Source organism: Eriocheir sinensis, chromosome 68 (assembly GCF_024679095.1).
Source record: "Eriocheir sinensis breed Jianghai 21 chromosome 68, ASM2467909v1, whole genome shotgun sequence".
Taxonomy (NCBI): Eukaryota; Metazoa; Arthropoda; class Malacostraca; order Decapoda; family Varunidae; genus Eriocheir; species Eriocheir sinensis.
Genome location: NC_066576.1, coordinates 8,591,302 through 8,611,501, shown reverse-complemented (window position 1 = coordinate 8,611,501; position 20,200 = coordinate 8,591,302). Strand labels below are relative to the sequence as shown.

The 20,200-nt window shown below is 46.3% G+C and overlaps 1 protein-coding gene across 1 annotated transcript in view; it reads left to right on the top strand.

Moving 5' to 3' along the window:
• The window catches only part of LOC126988265 (uncharacterized), a 74,477-nt gene extending 54,856 nt beyond the window's left edge, over positions 1–19,621 (top strand). The window contains exons 3-8 of the mRNA XM_050846321.1: positions 3,336–6,229; positions 7,095–7,312; positions 7,635–7,752; positions 8,601–8,831; positions 10,485–10,767; positions 12,993–19,621. Of these exons, the coding sequence (XP_050702278.1) occupies positions 3,758–6,229; positions 7,095–7,312; positions 7,635–7,752; positions 8,601–8,831; positions 10,485–10,767; positions 12,993–13,216 (3,546 nt within the window). The 5' untranslated portion in view covers positions 3,336–3,757 and the 3' untranslated portion in view covers positions 13,217–19,621. The remainder of the gene's footprint in view (positions 1–3,335; positions 6,230–7,094; positions 7,313–7,634; positions 7,753–8,600; positions 8,832–10,484; positions 10,768–12,992) is intronic.
• The last annotated feature ends 579 nt before the right edge of the window (positions 19,622–20,200 follow it).

The window sequence follows — 20,200 nt, the reverse complement described above, 5'->3', positions numbered from 1 at the left end:
TATGGATTGTATGGGATTCTATGTTTGGTTCGGGCTGCTACGAAGACACTGTGTTGGACTGTGATATCGGCTCAAAAAGTGAGTGAGTGAGTGAGTGAGTGAGTGAGTGAGTGAACAAGGTCGGGTGGGAGTGTCAAGGAAGCCTGTCGCCTGTCCATGGGCTTCACGCGCTAAACACTTGCCGCCCCTGCTTCCTGTCTCCCCTCCACCCCTGCCCTCCACCCCTGCCACCTCTGTTCTGTCTTCTCCCACCTCTACCGCATCTGTTCCGTCCCTCCCATGCCACCTCCTGTCTCCCACCTTCGCAACATCCACCCTAACCATCACCGCCCTCCCGCCCCCTTCTCACCCCTTCCAAACCAACCTCTACCATCTCTGTTTTGTCCCACCCCTGCCAGTCCGTCATGCACCGCCTCTACCATGCCTACCCTTACCCCCCTGCCCACCCTACCTCTTCCAAATCCCCTTCTCACCCCTTCCAAACCAACCTCTGCCACCACTAACATTTCCACATCAACACTTTCCACCCTTAACATGTCCTCTCTTGAGAAACGTCGCCTCCGAGGAAAACTGATCGAATGTTTTGATCGAATGTCTGTCAACGCTAAAGTCAGACGAGAACGGGACGTGGAGTGTCTTGTTGAGCTCAGACTCGCAGTCGCAAAGCTGGCAGGTCCTTTTGTTTGACTAAAATTGTATAGTTGTTATGAGAACTTATAGAATGCTCTTGTGGTAACAAGTGGGGAACGCAAGTAACATAATATTATGTAGGGCGGCAAGGTAAATGTTGGAAAGAACCCGAAAACCCTCCGAAAATTATACGAGAAGACAGATTTAAAAAAAATGTATTTATTTATTAAAATTATTGAGTACCTTACAAAATACTCGTTTTCTTTTACTTAAGGTAAAGTCAAGAATATTCTTTGAATTGGAAAGTATCTGTAATTACTAGAATTACTAAATTTCATAAGGAAATTCAATATTTCTCTACCTTGAAAGATTTTGCTTGAACTTGAAAGATTTTGGAATCTCATCTTGAAAGTTTTTCTTCTGACCGGTGGACACGTTGGTCATAACGCGCGTGGAACTGATAACAGACGGACAACAAAGTGACAGAGTGGCAGCCTCAGGGACCGCAGCAGTCAGGGCGGGCAGAGCAGCAGACGGAGAGGTGGTATTAGTGTCTGCCGGAACAGGATGGCGCACGTTAACACCAGACAGAGAGATGTGGAGGATGTTGGGAAAGGCGATAGACCTGCCGTGGATTAAAATGATTGAGAATTATGACATTATTGTAGCTATATATATATATATATATATATATATATATATATATATATATATATATATATATATATATATATATATATATATATATATATATATATATATATATATATATATATATATATATATATATAATAAAGGATAATTTTGCCTAGATGTTCAGTCTCTTGTTTAGAGTAGCATTTAGAGATAATACAGATTTAGATAGATAGACTGATAGATAGATAAATAGATAGATAGATAGATAGATAGGGTAGAAATATTAGTAGATAAATTTATATAGATTAATAGGAGGAAGAAGGATATTTTCAGCAATAAAAGTAAATAATGGACTGTGTGTGTGTGTGTGTGTGTGTGTGTGTGTGTGTGTGTGTGTGTCGTGAATGGGTAGGCCGCGAGGGAGATGCGGGAAAGACTGACCCACTGGCCTCCTCCTGCCAATCAATACTCTTCTCCTCACCCTCCTCCTCTCTCGTGCTCTCTTCGTGACGTCACACCACAGTAGAATCCGCAGTCCGGAGAGCTTGCGTACACACACACACACACACACACACACACACACACACACACTAAATCAGATTTTATATTTTCAGACTTTATGTATATTTTGTTGATTTTTAAATGTTTTTCCATTAATACCACTGTTCGCATCGCATATGTAAAAATTGTGATAACTCTTAGTGTGTGTGTGTGTGTGTGTGTGTGTGTGTGGGCCCGTGTGTGTGCGTGTGTGTGTGTGTGTGTGTGTGTGTGTGTGTGTGTGTGTGTGTGTGTGTGTGTGTGTGTGTGCGCAGGCCCGTGTGTGTGTGTGTGTGTGTGTGTGTGTGTGTGTGTGTGTGTGTGTGTGTGCGCGCGCGCAGTAAGGACGAAAAATTACTTAGGAAAAGAAGAATACTTTCAACCTAGTCGATAGAAAACATTTGTACTGGCACGCAAGGAAATACAAACAATACAGGTCATATGTTTGATGCCTTGGAATACGAAGACGGAGTGATGTGAAATAAAAAATGTACTCACTGTGTAAAGTGAAGAAAGCGTATCCCATGTGGCTACTGAATCCAAAGGCATGAAAAAGTTGAACACAGCACACATCAGCGTTGCCAGATTATCATACTCATCGCATTGCACTGTCGTAGTTTCTGACCGATAACTAAAGCAAAAAACACAAAAAGCATCAATAAATAACAGTTTTAACGCTAACTCTAATGTTCTATCGTTGTTTGTGTGGTTGCGGCAGTCTTCCGGCCTAAAAATGATAAATGCAATGTTCAGAGTACGACAATTTGGCAACGCTGGCACACATACACAGGGCCGTTGCTGTGAGTGCCCATGTGTATACAGCTCGATTTTCTGTTTACCGGATAGAAGCAAATCGCCTTAGAACAAACATCCACAGAACCCTAACCCTTCCTGTTCCTTTACCGCTCCCCCACCCTGCACCCACGAGATCAAGGTCGGTATTGTTACACGCTTCTGACCCATATCAAGCATTTCCAAAGGCCAAGAAAGAGATTCGACCCATATTAAGCACTGTTAAAGAAACTCCGTTAAACTACCACCAGGGTTATAACAGTACCCCTCGATGTACTCAGAAATCCTGCGAAAGCCTTTTTTTTTCTTTTTACAGCAAAGGAGACAGCACAAGGGCACACAAAAAAAGGAAACAATGAAAAAGCCCGCTACTCGCTGCTCCTGTAAAGAATCTGAAGAGGTGGCCGATAGAGCATTCAGTTACGTGTCAAATATATGAACTTGGGCGACGAAATGTTTAAAAATATGTCTCCAATGCCTTACACCTGAGAGAGAGAGAGAGAGAGAGAGAGAGAGAGAGAGAGAGAGAGAGAGAGAGAGAGAGAGAGAGAGAGAGAGAGAGAGAGAGAGAGAGAGAGAGAGAGAGAGAGAGAGAGAGAGAGAGAGAGAGAGAGAGAGAGAGAGAGAGAGAGAGAGAGAGAGAGAGAGAGAGAGAGAGAGAGAGAGAGAGAGAGATAGCAGGTATATAGGAAGCCATCAGTTTTGTCCTGCCGGTAATATTCACCTGTGTGTTTCAGGGCGGAGTGTGATGGCCGGGCCAGGGTCATGTGAGGGCGTGCTGCTCCTGGTGCTGGCGCCTTGGGCTCTGACCCCTTCCCTCCCCTCTACCCTGTCCCCGTCTCTGCACCCTCTTCATCCCTTGCCCCGCCCCGCCGCCCCTTGCTGTACCTGCTCCGGGGACACCATCGGCGGCAGCGACGCGCCCCTCTTCAGCAAAGTGTCACCGCGGCCCGCCCGGACTTTACCCGCTGCCCCCCGGGGCCACAAAGTGAACCCTAGTGAGAGTACTGACATAAATGTTGAACCTTTATTAACACTAAACTTAGATTATGTGTGTGCGAAGTGTGACCCTCGAGTGCTTTATTAAGTAGATGAGTGAGTGTTGTGTGTCGCTGCGTGGCCTGTGTTGTGTTGACGAGAGTGTCAAGCCCGAGGCCTCATGTCGGCGGTGGACGTAGTGAGTCGGCCGATGCCGGCGGCGGGCATGAGCGAGGGGGCCGCGGAGACGGGGGGCGCAGGAGACTCAGACCAAGATGGCGAGTCGTCGCCTTATGGCGGCGGGGCAGACAGTGCGGGGGCGGCGAGGAGCCCTTCCCACGCCGCCCCTACCCTGGCCCATGGCGGTGTGGGCTTCTCTCCCCAGCACCAGAAGGACGCACTGAGCGTGGCCGTTGCCAAGGGCGGCTGTGTTGTGCAGGTGAGCTACGAGGGGCAGGATGACACAGAGAGGGGCCTGGCGGGACATTTTGGTGGCCTGGCCCCAAATGGTATAGACGAGAAACTCTGCGGCGCCTACGGCAAAATCGTCTCCTCTAGTGAGAGCCTATGTAACGGCGAGACGACGAGTGGAGGCGAGGAAAGCTGGCCCAGGCCGTGCATGGTGGACGGCAGCACGCAAACGGGACCTGGGTGGGAAGAAGGTGCCCTGCTGGCGGCCAGGACCAGGAGAAATCGTGGTCTAGATGAGGCCGCTAAGAAAGACCAAGTGTTTGTCGCGGAGAATAAGACTCAAGATCAGGAGTCCCAGGTGGGGCAAAGCTTCCTCGAGGTCAACAGTTTGCTTACATCAAAAATACCCTTAGTTCAAAGGCGACAAAAACAATCAAGCTCCGATTACTCGTCTCTGTCTTCATCTGACTCTCCACGGGTCAGCGACATAAGTAACAGGAGTGACTCAGGCAACAGTCCTGGTAGCAGCAGCAGCAGCAGCAGCACCAACGGGGCTTCCACTAAATCCAGGGAATATAAGTTTAAAAAAGCCTCCACCTGTGGCGAGTTGAGCCCCATCGCGTCATGCGGCGGTGACTCAAGCGTCCCCGCAGGGCTGAGCGTGGCCATTGGCCTCTCCCCTGACCCCAGCATGAAGGACCTGGGCGGCCGCAGCCCTTGTACGCCCACCAGCGGCTGCCTCAAGGCGGGCACGAGGGCACCCAGCGGAGCGCACGTCCAGTTCCACACGCCGTACGACGAGGAGGAAGAACAGCGGCTGCTGCACGACACGCTGGTTACACAGGGCGGCCAGGTGACACTGCGCAAACTTCCGTGCGGGGCCTCCACCCCAAGCAGTGGGGACCAGCTGCCGCGCCTCTGGACCAAGCTGCCCGATACCTCCCCGTCGGACGTTGCCTCTAGTCTTTCATTTTCTAAGAAGTGGCGGGGTCGCCACATCTCCGGCTCTAGCAGTCTCAGCCTCGGCTCCAGTTCGAGCAGCTCCGGCAACTCCGGCGCCACGGAGCTGGAGAGACGCGCACCGGACGGGGGTTGGGGCTGGGTGATCGTGGCCGCGTCCTTCATGGTGCACTGCATCGCTGACGGTATCACTATGTCCTTTGGCGTGCTCTTTGTGGAGCTGCTCAGCTACTTTCAGGAGGGGAAGTCTCTCACGTCTTGGGTGGGGAGCCTGTTCATGGCTATCCCCCTCCTGGCGGGGCCACTCGCATCCATCCTCACCGACCGCTACGGCTGCCAGACGGTCACCATCATTGGGGCGGTGGTGGCCTCGTTCGGCTTCTTCATCAGTGCCTTCGTCAATACGATTCCTCTGCTGCTGCTGACGGTGGGTGTGATCACGGGCCTCGGGCTGGCGGTGTGCTACGTGGCCGCCATCGTTATTGTTGCATTTTACTTCGAGAAGAAGCGTTCTCTGGCCACGGGCATCGCGGTGGCAGGGAGCGGCATCGGCACCTTCCTGTTCGCGCCGCTAATCCAGTACCTAATGGACAACTGGGGCTGGCGGCTGTCCTTCATCTTGCTGGCGGGAGTGCTGCTCAACATGGTGGTGTGCGGCGCCCTCATGCGGGACCTTGAGTGGACGCCGCGTGACTCCTCCTCCAATCACCGCCACACCCGCTCCACTCCGGCCCCCAGCAGCCACCGGGGCTCCACCTCCCAATCTTCTGAGACGGTAGGGGGACGCGGAGGCCACCTGGCGTTGCCCTCGCTGGACGAGCTGCGGCGGCTGGTGCAGTCCGGGGACGTGGCGGCATTGCTCTCCCCCGAGGAACACCCCGCCGACACACTGCGCGGTTCGGCTTCGATGGTGCTGCTGCCAACCTTCCTCAGCCGCTCCCAAACGCTGCCGCCTGATGTCTTGCCCTGCCTGTCCTCCCGTACTAACGCCTACGAGGTGGTGTCCCAGATGTACCCACACCTGCTGTCCCACTCCCTCTCGAGCACCCTGGAGCAGGTGTTGCCGCAGGGGGAGAAGGCTCAGAAGTCGACAACTCAAAAGGGGACGTCTGACTACGCATCCACCACCATCACCAGCATCGGCTCCTCAGGGGGATGCATCCTCGACACCAGGACGTCACCGCCTGAAGCACCGAAGTGTCACCCATCAGACACCGACGACACCACGCCCGGTTCCGTGCCGCCGCCCGCCGATCCCTGCAACACCCGACACGAGAAGAAGGTAAGGTCAAGCGTAATTCACCTCTTGGTCTGCTGCGGGTCTCTCTCGAGACAGCCAGGCGGTCCCCAACGGAAGAGCACAGAGCTCATAGTACCGATCTTCGGGTAGGACTGAGACCACTCACACACAACACACTGCGACAACGAGGTCACAACTCCTTGCCTGACGTCGCGTACCTACTCACTGCTAGGTGAACAGGGCCTACACGTGAAAGATAAACCCAACTTTTCTTCACCCGGCCGGGGAATCGAACCCCGGTCCTTCTGGTTGTGAGGCAGACGCTGTCCACTGAGCTACCGGGCCAGGTGTGTGCGTGTGTGTGTGTGCGCACGCGCTCCCGAAGGAATATGAAACTTACAAGGGACGTCTATCTGGGTGAGGCTGAAACCTAACACCCACACACACCCGGGAGACGGGACATAACCCGCTGCTGACACCTGGTACCCATTCACTGCACGGTTCACGGGGGCCTTGGATTAAAGGGACTGCCTATCTGTCTCCACTCCACCCAGGATTCGAACCCGGGACCTCTGGTTTGTGAGGCGACCGTGCTACCACTCACTGCACTACAGAATGATTCTTCAAAAGCTCGCCCCATGTAAGTTATACCCTTTTAGGCTTTAAAGCAAGTCCAGACGTTCACCCCAACAGGAGTTACATAACATTAGATAAAATGCTGCTAAGCGCCAACTTCTGACGTTCGCAGTGCATTGTTTTAATTACTCCCAGATTTCTTTTATCTAGGTCGAAAGATTACAATACTACCTACAGATAATTAACAAGAGTTCCCCCTTCTCCTCTTCCCCCTCCTCCCCTTCCTCCTACTCCTCTCCTTCCCCCTCCTCCTCTTCTTCATCCTCTCTAGCTCGACATTCAGTTGGGCATTTCCTTGGAGGATGATGGTGACGAGGCCGACAATGAGGAGGAGAACGAAGACCCGCAGGAGCTGTCGGCGATGCTAGGAGGGACTCGTCCCCTCAAGGGTCCGCGGCAGCCCGGCGCACGGAGGATATCCTCGGGCTGCATGGGCGCCAGCTCCCCCCCACCTCCCGCCGCGCCCCTCCGGAACATGAGGATCAACAGGTATGTAATAATTATAATAACAACAATAATAGTAATAATAATAATAATAATAATAATAATAATGATAATAACAATAATGACAAAGTTTGTTTAGCGATATGCAGCAATATGGGTTAAAATGTATGTGTAATTCACCTCTTGGTCTGCTGCGGGTCTCTCTCTCGAGACGGCCAGCCGTTCCGTGTGTGTGTGTGTGTGTGTGTGTGAGATGCTTGTAGTTAGATTTGACATACTTTAGGGAATGAGTGACCAGTGAGAAGGGCCATACAGGTTTGCAGGCTAGGCACAGCATAAAAGAGTAAACCTTGTCGTGGCATTGCAGGCAGTCCATGACATACCGCGGGGCTATGCTCAATATTCAGCGCTACCGCCTGCGGGCCTCCTCCTGCCCAGACATCTACCGCAACTCCATCATCACCATCGCCAAAGCACAGGATGAGGTGAGGAGCCGTGCTGTGTTGTGGCCATCTGTTACATAGTCTCAGAACTTTTTCTATTTAGTTATTCAATCTTTTTTATAGGATTTTTTAATAAATATGAATTAATGTTTTATTTTGCTGAGACTGCCCAATCTTGAAAATTCATAATTCTTTCCTTGTATGTTTATGTCCGTGTGGAAGCTGTGATTTTTAAACTTTTTTAGGCCCATGGTTAGGGGATTGACTATCGCGGGTACTGCTTTTATGGAAGCAGATATTTATTCTTTCCCTGAACAGCAGAAACGAACTCACCTTTGAATGATCGAGCAAAATCCATAGAGTTATACTGTTGTTCTGAAAAACTACAAGCCCAGAAGTACTTGTAGGTCATACCCCAGTGACAGATATCACACTTATTATTTTACATTCTCTGTTACTTCTTTAGTTTCTTGAATTAAATTAATACCACTTCATGGGGCACGCAAGAAATTACCGTATTCACCGGTATCGAAGACGCACCTTTTTTCCTCAATAAAACCAAAAAACTTAGCACGCGCCTTAGACGCTGAATGTTCCATTACCTGTAGGCATAACCATGCCCCAGAGGTAGTGTACAGATCAGGTAAGATGTTGTTATTGTTGCATGGCTCTGCTGATGGCTGGTGTGTGTGGTACTGGCTGGTGTGGGGTGTACTGATGGCTGGTGTGGGGTGTACTGATGGCTGGTGTGTGTGGTACTGATGGCTGGTGTGGGGTGTACTGATGGCTGGTGTGGGGTGTACTGATGGCTGGTGTGGGGTGTACTGATGGCTGGTGTGGGGTGTACTGATGACTGGTGTGGGGTGTACTAATGGCTGGTGTATCCACAGGCTGACTGGACATACCTGGACGATATGGGTGAAATGCTCACGGCCTGTGTGGACGTCACCTACTGCATGGATACCTCGTACCTGGTGTTTGCAATGTCCAACTTTGTGCTGTATGTCTTCTATGACACTGTGTACATGTACCTGACGGACTACGCACAGGGTGTGGGCGTGTCAGCCGACGACAGTGCCAACCTTATATCCGTCATCGGCATCCTGAACTGTTTTGGAATGGTGTGTGTGTGTGTGTGTGTGTGTGTATACTTACCTAGTTGTGGTATAGCCTACAGGAAAGGAGCTATGCTTGTACTGACCCATCTCTATTATCTATTATAATTCAACTAGGCCTTGAATTCATAAATTGTCATTGTGTGGACCACATCTTTTTCTAGGCCGCTCCAGGCCTCCACTACTCTTTGTGGAAAACTGTTTTACTTAATATCTCCTTTCATGATCTCTTGAGTCCCATGTTGTTATATCTTTCTTTCCCACTTTCTCAATCCCATTCAGCACCCTATACACCACAATCAGATCTCCTCTCTCCCTCATATGTTCCAGTGTCAGGAAGTTCAACCGTTTCAGTCTCTTTTTGTACGTTAAATATCTTAGTCCTGAACTATTTTTTTTTTCTTACATTTCCTCGATGGTGCCGGTAGGGTTTCTTGGTGGGGCCTGATGGTAGTCCCCAGCCCATTGGGGCGCAGGTAAGTGTTTATTGTGGCGACACATTGCTTGGCTCATGCTGCCCCCCAGAGCTCATCTTTGATCCTCTCCTTTAGAGAGAGAATTTAGAGTCTGGGTTGATAGGTGGTCTTCAGGACAGTATGTGGGTAGTCTTAGACCACTCGGAAGTGACTGAAAAATCCCAGCTTGTGGTGGCAGGCGGGTTGCGAACCCGCGACCTCCTGGACGCAGCGCCCACATGCTGACTACTCAGCCATCGCCTCCCCATCCTGCCTCGCATGTTTCACGGACCAGCAGTGGTATGCAGAACGCCATAAGAACTGCGTTGCTCTACGGCTGCCCTCTGAATCCTCTCTACTTTCCTTATATTTGACTTTGTACTCGGTGACCATACTATTGCTGCATATTCCAGCCTTGGACATATCACTGTCAAAATCAATCGGTTTCTTCATCATTTCCTCATCCAGATACTAAAAAGCAACTTTTTTGTGTATGTGTGTGTGTGTTTGTTTGTTTGTTTGTTTGTTTGTTTGTTTGTTTGTTTGTTATCTTTTATTTGTGGTTTACAGGGCCAGAACTTGAACAATCACTCCAAGGTCCCTTTCATTGTTTACTGCATCTATATCTATCTCACCCATCTTATATGTTGCCGTGTGTGTGTGTGTGTGTGTGTGTGTGTGTGTGTGTGTGTGTGTGTGTGTGTGTGTGTGTGTACTGCCCTACTCACCCAGAGTATTCTGTATGGATGTGTCTACACATGCACATTTATCATTTTGAGTAGATATGAGCACAACCAAATCTGAAGCTTATGTTGGCAACCACTACTCAGCGTGCTTCTTATAAATAGAAGCAGATGATGAATAGGATTGACCTTTGGGCACATTTCTTCTAAGTGTGCCACAAGCACACATAGTCAATGCTGGTGTTGATGACCTGCAGGTAGTAAGCCTCAATACACAGATGATTGCTGATCTAACACATGGTCCTGCTTCAACTTTCAAAAATGCTTCTTACTCAAGCTACTATTTCTTTTCTGAGTTTTCAGTTGATTATAAAATGGAGAAAAAGCTGCTTGATTCTGTATATTTACCATGAAGATACTAATAGTACTATAGCAGGGCTCAGTCACTGAATGTATTCCTGTTGAGATTGATGTGCCATTGTTATTTGTGGCAGCGGCTCCTTCACACCTCTCCTCCACAGGTGGTGATGGGGTACGTAGGTGACCGGCCATGGTCCTCTCCAATACTGATCTACAACATCTCCATGGTAGTGTGTGGCCTCAGTGTGCTGGTCATGCCCTTCATCACAAACTACTGGCTCATAGCAGTGGCAGCGGCTGTCTTTGGTGTTTTTATATCGGCCAATTACGCCTTAACCTCAGTGATTGTGGTGGAGTTGGTGAGTCTGGAGGCGTTCAGCAAGGCGTACGGGCTGCTGCTGCTCATCCAGGGCGTGGCCAACCTCATTGGTCCACCTCTCGTAGGTAAGTGCCAGGTGCCTGGTGTTTTGGCTGCTGTCTGGAGATATAAGCAGATTAGGCCAATTTAAACTAACACTTCTAGTTCTATGTGTTATATATGATCAGTTTAAGGCAACTTACTAGTAATATTTCAGAAATTCTCCCTTCCTTGCTTTCTTGGCAGCAAAGCAGTCAATGACATCATCATAATCAATCTTGCGTCAAAGTCACTTTTAGTGCTCAAAAGACTTAAAGCTGAGAACCTCTCCTGGCCCATTGTACTTCTTAAGTGATTCTTAATCAACGTCAGTTTGCTGAAAGATCTTTCTGCTGAAGCAACTGTTACTGGCAAGGTCAAAAATATTTGCAAGGCTATGCATGTATTTGGAAACAAATTTTGCAGTTTTAACCTTGTGAGCCTATTAAGTAGTTGAATTGGAGAGAGCGAAGTATCATCTATATTGGCCCTATGTATAGCCTTAAGGTGTAGAATTTCATCTAAGTTTTTCAGTAGATACATCCGAAGCATATTGATGTCAGTGTACAGAAATTTGTTCTTTTGGGTTGCCATATCTGAACTATTAACTTTTTTTTATACAGTATATTACTGTAAAATGCTTCATGTATGTGTGTGATTACAGTACAGCAAGAGTGGCAGCATTGGGAAAATGTTCACAGTAATTTCAGTAAAAAGTATTTTCCCGGGAAAATGGTTTGTAACTTTTGTGAGTTAAATTCCATCTGCCGCCTATCTGCCCATGCTACCAACCTATCCAAATCCCGTTGTACCCTATAATTATCCTGAGCACTCTGTACTCTGCCAGCTTTCTTGGTGTCATCTGCAAATTTTGATATTTTACTACTAATCACTATGTCTAAATCATTACGTGATGGGACTCCCTTCCCATCGTTATGCATGACATCTCAGTGTTATGAACATGCATGAGAAATTGATTTATTCAGGAGAATGGGTCCTGTTTCCAAACATTAAGCCCAGGAGGTTGACACTTAAGCATCAAGCTAAAGGGATCACTGTGGCTCAATGCCTTGGGAGTCCTTGTCTGGGTCTGTGAGTCATCAGGTTCCCTCCCAACATGAGCAAATGCTCTTTATCGTCGATCTCTGGGTACTGCCAGGAACTCACACACCACACCCCCTATCCCCCTTGCTCAAGGGGGGACAGTAACCACTCCTAATCAACGGAAAGAATCCGGCCTGAGTGGGCTCAAACCGCCGTTCTGTGAAGCTTGGCAGCGCAGTGTTCTAACCAGTTGCGCCACGGGAGTGTGAGTGTGTGTGTGTGTGTGTGTGTGAGATTCATCATACCCTGATCATTAGTTGGAATCGTGAGGTATGGGAGGCTCGTCCATCAGGTGGGTTAAGACACTATAATTATACATCTTGTCAGCGGAAAAATCACGGCCTGAGCGGGGCTTGAACCTCAGCCTGTCAGGCCACTAAGCCTGGCAGTGCAGAGCTTTTAATCACCGAGTTATGGAGCGGTGTGTGTGTGTGTGTGTGTGTGTGTGTGTGTGTGTGTGTGTGAATGAGTGCACAAATTCTTCTTCCTCCTTTGTTTAATGTCCTTATTTTCCCTTATGATGAATAAATGCACGCTGTAATTGTAAAAGCTTTGCATGTAAGTTTAATGAATGGGGAGAAGGTGGCTGAGTACTTGATTTAGAGTCCCACCTGCTGCTAGAAGCTGACAATTTTCAGTTATCACCGAATGGCCTAAGACTACTAACATGCCGTCCTGAAGACCGCCTTTCAACACAAACCTAAGATTAATTTTCTAAGAGAATAAAAAATGAGCTCTGTGGGACAGCATGAGCCAGGCAAGATTGCACAACTAGAAAACAGTTGCCTCCACCGCAGCTGTCTGAGGCCAACCAGCCGGGCCCATCAAGAAAGCCTCTCGGTGCCATAGACAGAACATTAAAAAAAAAAGAAAAAAAAAAGAATAGATTTTGCTTAGTAGATGTACAATTCTTTATATAATATTCTTCAATGTTTTAGGTGTAGTCATGAACTGTAAAGATAACTCCATACACAGATCTTATATGCTTTTAATTTCAAAATCTTCTGTTTATTATTTTCTTACTTGTATTTGGAAGACATATTCAAAACAATTATCTGTCCTCACACAGTTTCACAAAACCTTCATGAAGTGCATGGCGTTTCTTGGAGGGCCATGTTAAGTGGAGCCTGTAAAGAGTTGACACAATGAAGTCTGTTTTTTTCTACAGGGTTCATCGCAGACACGACTGGTGACTACGTGATGCCCTTTGTGGTGTCGGGTCTTTTCATTGTGTTCTGCGGGCTCATCCTCAACTTCATCCCTCTCATCAAGCGCTGCCAGGGACAGTACGCCTCCTCCACCTCCTCCCCTGTCGGCACCCCCAAGGATGGCTCACCCACACCCACGCCACTTCACAACTTCAAAAAGAAGCCAAGGCCGATACAATTGTGATGCAGGTTGAGTAGTGGTCTTCCTGAGAGGTGGCGAGGCAGTGGCTGTGTCAACACTGCTAAGGGTAATGACAGTGCCGACACTAATAAGAGTAATGAACATGTCGGTGCGGATAAGGGTCGGCCTGGTAAGGAAGGAGAGGTGAGGGAAGACGGGAGGCTCACTAGTGATCTTCATCTGACAACCTCTGATTATATTTAGGGTGTAACTACAACAAAGCTGTACAAATACTGTAATCAGGATCCCCTTCAGATTTTGGGCTCACAAGTGTGTTTGTGTATTGCATGGAGAGTAAACTGAATTTTCTATCATATAAATAATAATTTTTCAGCATGCTCATTCCTATTCCATCTGTTGATACATTCATATTTATAAGAATGTTTTCATTTAGGAGATAAGCATTTCTTAAAATATACAGTCATACAGCTGTCTTCTCTTGGCTCAACTCTGAATGCCATATAGAAATTTAAGTAGGAAAATATACTTTTAAGAATTTCCGCTATTAGTAAAGACGAGGTTTTGACGAAGCTTTGTGCATATTTTGGAGGGCTGGTGATCATGGTGGTGCTGGGGCTGTGAGTGGCTTGGCCAGGCCTGGTGAGGCTCCTCCCTGCAGGCACCACCGCCCAGCTGTGCTGCGTGTGTTTCCCCTCGCAGCAAACACAACATTGTGATCATATTTTTACATTATGTGTCATTGTTTTTTGGTGATGTTTTGTTCAAAAATTTTCCAAATATACACAAAGGAACTATCTTCTGTTTGAAATGGCATTTGCACATATGGGCATATGGGAAACAAGACTTATAGTACAGTATTTAAAATCACATTGAAATGTAACATTCCATACACCAAATTACTATGGGAAAGTTATGAATTGTCCTTTGAAATATTTTCTTAATTAATACCACATTGACTATTTCTTTATCAATCAATAGTCACATAAACTGCCATGTTCTCTACATTTTTTATTCTGTTGGAATAGAAATTATGTCCCTCAAGTGCTTTACAATGAATGTTATTGGGTTATCAAGTGACACGCACTGTGGCAGCTGTCATGTTTACCATCATGCATGGACAGAGCCTTGGCCAGTGTTCTTGTGCACTCTTTGAGTGGTGAAGGGAATGGTCATGGGTCAAGGCAACCTGTGCTCAGACTCTGTCCAACTTTCTAGACTGACGGCTGCCCCAGTTCCTCCTAATTTGTCTTTGTCGTCACCCGAGATCGTGTAACTCAGAGCTTCTAGGAGACTCGTGAAGATCCTGCTTGGATTTATGACCAGTCTTTGTGATTTAAAAATTAAAATATAGATATGTAGCCTATACTTCAGGAATGTTTAATCTAATAAACAACATACACTTTGTATTAAGGAAGACTGTACAACTTTTAATGGTATCCATTTATATATTTGAATACTTTGGTTCAGTGATCTGCTGATGTTAAATTCACGATTAGTTTGGAGATTCTCTTCATTTGCGTGGATTCCGTTTATCTTGTATTGTTGGAGTCCCGCTTTATTTCAGTGTGCTTATACACAAACTATTTTTATATATTTTCTTTTTTTTGTAAATAAGAGGTAAATAGTATATTTAAACAAATTAAATCAGTGACTGTACATTTGTTTGTGTAAAATGGAATCTTTCTTTTTCCTCACACACACACACACACACACACACACACACACACACACACACACACACACACACACACACACACACACTCAAGCCTATTGTGTCCTCCTGCTCTCAAGGACTGTGGCAGCTACTTTTGCTTGGTAGTGACGGCAGCAGTGTCAGCAGTGGTGGTGGAGGAGGAGTAGAGGGAGTGTCTGGGTGTCACAGATGCCCGAGTCATGTGTCACTTGTAGTCATAATTAAATATAAGTGAAGTATACAGCTTATGTATTAATATAGCATGATCAACAGACTCTCTTGCAATATCAAACTATGCATTACTATAAAGATACTTCAAAAGCTTTTTTGTGTGTAAAGTTAAATCCTGTAGAGGAGAATTCTAGATAATCATTGTATATAGAATGTAGATAAGAAATAATCAAAGACTGTACAGGATAGGCTATACAGTGTAAGTGAATTTTCCAGTCACTGATGTTCGTGAATGAAGTACAGAATAGATCACACTTTTAGCCTCTTCCATTTAGCGTAACCCATTTCTGGGTCGTGATCTGTAGAGTCCCTTGACAGATAGAGTCCCGACAACCTAAGATTTGGACGCCATTATTGGTCCTGTTTTCACCACGAGAGCATGTGCTAGCGTTTGAAAAGCACGGCGAAAACAGGCCCAACAATGGCGTCCAAATCTTAGATAGTCGGGACTCTATAAGGGACTACAGATCACGACCCAAAAACAGGTTACGCTAAATGGAAGACGCTATTTATAGACTACGTTAGATGTGACATAGTAAGTCATTTTTCCATGCATCCCATTAAAATAACTAAAGAAAAATAATTATATTTTTCACAGTATTAACAAAATCCACTAAATACAATTAAGATTCATAATTTTATGTTTCATGTAAAAATGTACATAGGAGGGTGTTGTGGACATGGTGTTGGAAGCAGCAGGTCAATGTGTGCTTCAGGCCGGGCCTCCTGACGTATTACCCCTGGCTTGTCAAACAGAATGAAGGGCTGCTTTTTTCCTTTTTTTTTCCTACGTGAACGCCTATTGTACCGGTAGGCTTGCTTGAGGGGCCTAGATGGTAGTCCGCCCCAGCCCGTCATGGCGCAGGCAAGTGTTTATAGTGGTGCCATCTTCTCTTCTCACTACCAGCTTAGTCCTTGAACACCAGCTCCAGCTATATGGACATGCCCTCCTGGACGTTGATCCCACTCACAGGGTTGTTCCTGTACGAGACAATCCTGAGTGAGAGACCAAAGGGATGCCCACATAACCCATAGCTGGGGCAAGTCGACTGATCCTTGGAAGGGGCTAGAATGGGAAGGGCAGCTGCATGGAGCGACATGAAGCGACGCATCTCCTGGCATATGCTCCCCATTAGTCAGTGAGTCCAGGTCACTAGGGCAGCTGGGAGGAGCCTCGTTTATTGACTGAAGAGCTAATGAGACCATTCCAGAATTCAGTATTGGCTGGGAAGGAATGTTTTGATGTTAGAAATATGTATTTTGTTTTGCTGTGATTTTGGTGGAATAAACCATCATATATTTACTTTTTGTGGAACTGTGATGACCACATTGTGTATATTAACCTGGTAGCAGCGATCACAGGCCAAATCTGTGGCTTTACCATGTAGCAGCGACGGGCCAAATTTGTGCCATGATATAAACCCCCAAAATAGATGATACATAATCTGATCACAAATGCTGTGATATATATTATGAAATGGTTTGTGTGAGGGGTGATTTTTCTTATTTTTCTCGCTTGGAGGGACCATTAACCCTTTACTTGCGCGCAGTGTGGATGCGACTATCCCCTCAGGCGCAGTCGGGCAGCCCAATTGGGGGTCTCTTTTAATCTCTGTATCTCAAAAACTATTCATCGCAGCTAAAAACCAAAAACACCATTGGAAAGAGGAGGTCCAGATCTATAGGAGTCGGTTATATATGCCTCTCTTGCGAATGTACATGCACGTTCAGGGAGTGTTGAATGTTAACACTTACGTCGGTGCGTGCGTGATGATCAGCCATGTTGAGGGAACTGTGGACATTTTTTTCTTCATTTTCTGGCAAGGGAGCATTGCCAACTGCAATATTTACAACTATTTGGTCAAAGAATCAGTCGGTGATCGGTGAAGCTATGCAAAAATGCCGCTATATTGGGCAAGAACATCCACCAGTTACTCGTCCGTAGATTTGCCGCGCTGGGCTGATATGATTTTCCACCAAATTTAGTGCAGAATCCACTCAATTGGCAATCCTGTGTTGTGAGAATCAGTGCTGGAACACACTCATACGCGGGAGATTTGAGTGCGGGTGGAGGTCGCAGCGGGCGTTTAGTGCCACCAGCAAATACGCCTGCTGCAAGCGTTTAGCAATGAAAGGGTTAAGAAACATGATCCCTGCTGCTACTGGGTTAAATACTGGAGGAGTTCAGACCTGTGATACCATTATGGTGTGTGAGGTGCTTGATGGTGTAGTGGGTAGTGGTGTGGTGGTGGATGAGGTGGGGAGATGTTGTTAGCTATACTTTTGAGGTATCCTTCACAGTTCAAAAAAATGTACCAGAGGAATTAGTACCACATTATTGTCAGTGTACAATTTTGAGTCGTAATGATACTTGGTGCATGAACATATGTCAGGCTTTCTAATATGTATGAAACTTCTGTTGTGGTCATATTGTACTCGTGTCAGTAACAGCTCTGTTTTCTTATTTTCAAACCTGTAGGTCCTTACCCTGAATATCATGGGAAATAGGATGAATCATGATGGTAATGGCGATAATCAATAATATTTAAAAGCTTGGTAACTGTCACCAGAAACCTATGATGAAGAGTGCAACACCTAATTTAAAACAATCAACATATCAGGTTTCATTATTCTCCACATGTGTAATCAAGAGTGCTCTGTGAACTGTGAAATTATGTATCAGTGCATTTTAACTTGGTAGCAGCGACGGGCCAAATTTGTGCCATGATTTAACCCCCCCAAACTAGATGATACATAAACCGATCACAAATGCTTTGATATATATTATGAAGTGGTTTGTGCGAGGGGTGATTTTTTCTCATTTTTCTCGCTTCGAGGGACCATTAAGAAACGTGATCCCCGCTGCTACCGGGTTAAGAGGAACTGTTCCTTTCTGCATCAGTCTAAAAGTCACAATAGTTAGCAGGAATGCATGTAAAAGGTGAAGTTAAAGAATTGTGAAGATATGTCTGCAGGTATTTTGTAACATGAAGATATGTCTATAAGTACTCTTCATATCGTCACCCTCATAAAATAATCGTCTAAATCATTTTTCATCGATTTACAGGTTTTTGTCTACAACAATTTTTCATCATGTGACAGCCATTTTTGTATAGTCGCCTTCATCATTCAGGGTTCGAGTGTTCTAGAATTGGCCTTTTCGTTTCTGCCTAAATCTTAAGCCAAATGAGATAATGACAGTTCTTTTCTGATTTCCTGAAAAGTAGAAAATAATGACTAAGGCGGTTTGTTTACCAAGGTGACGACATGTTAGTTATCACCAAAACTTGTGATGGATTAGACTGATCAGCAAGGGCATAGGCTCTGACCTGATCCACCTTGGCATGGCACTCTTGTTTCCTATCTGAGTCCTCGTGCTCAACAGCCATTTCTCCAACATCTTCATCACTACCTTCCTATATTTCCCAGCCTCTCTCCATCCCTTCCCCTTTTCTCATCACGCCTCCCCTACCTAACACACCTTGTCTTAAGTTAATCCCTTACAATGTCCATCATGAAAAACAAAGGTCTAGAATCCCTGGTACCCATGAAGCAGCCTGCCCTTTCACCACCCTGCCTACCCTGCCCCGGTGCCATGCTGCTTCCCAACCATCCCTGTCAGTCTTGTCAGTTTTGTAACGTATAGGTCAGTACGTAAAAAAGTAATCAAATGTCTATTTTCAAGCACAATATATTGAATGCATACTTATATCATGGTAACACTGATTGGAAAATATGTTTGAACTTAGGTTATTATATTAGTAGATATTTACTGTTGACATGGCTCAATCAAGTCCTGAGAGTTATTGTTGTTGAGTTGCAGCAGAGTACAAGTTCCACAGGTTAAGTTGTGTTTCACTGTTGCTGTTGCCACTGCCTGCCTTTCATCCTCACGAGACCTTGCTCACTCAGTGCGGGCGGCCGCCGTGCTCTCGCTGCCATGTTGCACTTGTTTGCCTCAAGTACACACTTGTTTGTACGACTTCAACTTTGTGCTTTATGTAACTTAGTATAATCACTTCAGGTTTAGGGCACTGGCACGTGAACCTTCTTGTGGATGACACTAGTTCATTGAAATCTTCCAGTATTTTCATATCTGATGCTGTGCTGGCACCATGCTGACACAGTGCACGAGGCAGTCACGGTTACAACTCGCTACGTTATGTTACCTAATCAGGAGGGTTGAGCCACCACAGTGTAATGCCACCGTAAAGGCAATCACTTCATTGCCATTGAAGGTTTGGTGTAAAGGTTTCATTGTCCGGATCTTCAGCCCCAGTTCCTCAAGTAGGTGTCAGTGCAGCTGCTGCTGAGGCATAATATACATCTCCAGGGAAGCATTTGCATTCGCCATACCTCCAGTACTGAAATGAGTAACCCAATGCTCCATCTGTACGTACACCACTTCTCTCCCATATGTATATAGAGTAATCAAACATGCGAGCCTCTATGGCCACTTTATAGTTCCATGTAAGTTTTTATCTAATTCTAATGTTCAAATGCAATAAAAGTATTTCCTTGAATTGTGTGTAATCACTGAGAAAACTTTGTGTGTGTGTGTGTGTGTGCAATTCATCATGGTCTGACCACGTGATAGACCTGCAATCACCAGCCAGTACCCTCCCCAACCGAGCTGAGCTCAGATGTAATTGATCTTTGGGTATGACGGAAATCTCACACCCACACACACTCGGGAGGCAGGACACAACCCCTGTTTGACACCCAATAGCCCTACCCATTCACTACTGGGGGGACAGGGGGCACAGAATAAAGAAGGCAGCCCATCCGTCTCTACTCCCCGCCCAGGAGTTGACGGGCGAGCGTGGTAACCAGTGTACTGTGTGTGTGTGTGTGTGTTTCACCAACTTACTGATCACGAGCTGGAGTCATCATCGCTAGCAAGTAGCGGAGGTGGGCAAGTGTGGTACTTAGTGCAGTAGTACCGCATCACAAAAAAGTACCGCACTACCGCAAACTTTTTTAAAATACCGCATTACCGCAGTTGTTCCTCATAATTATAGCATATAGATCTGTACCTCGTAACTGTTTAATCCTCGATGATCTTCTAAGCTATTCCTCCAGCTTTAACTCATAGTATAGGA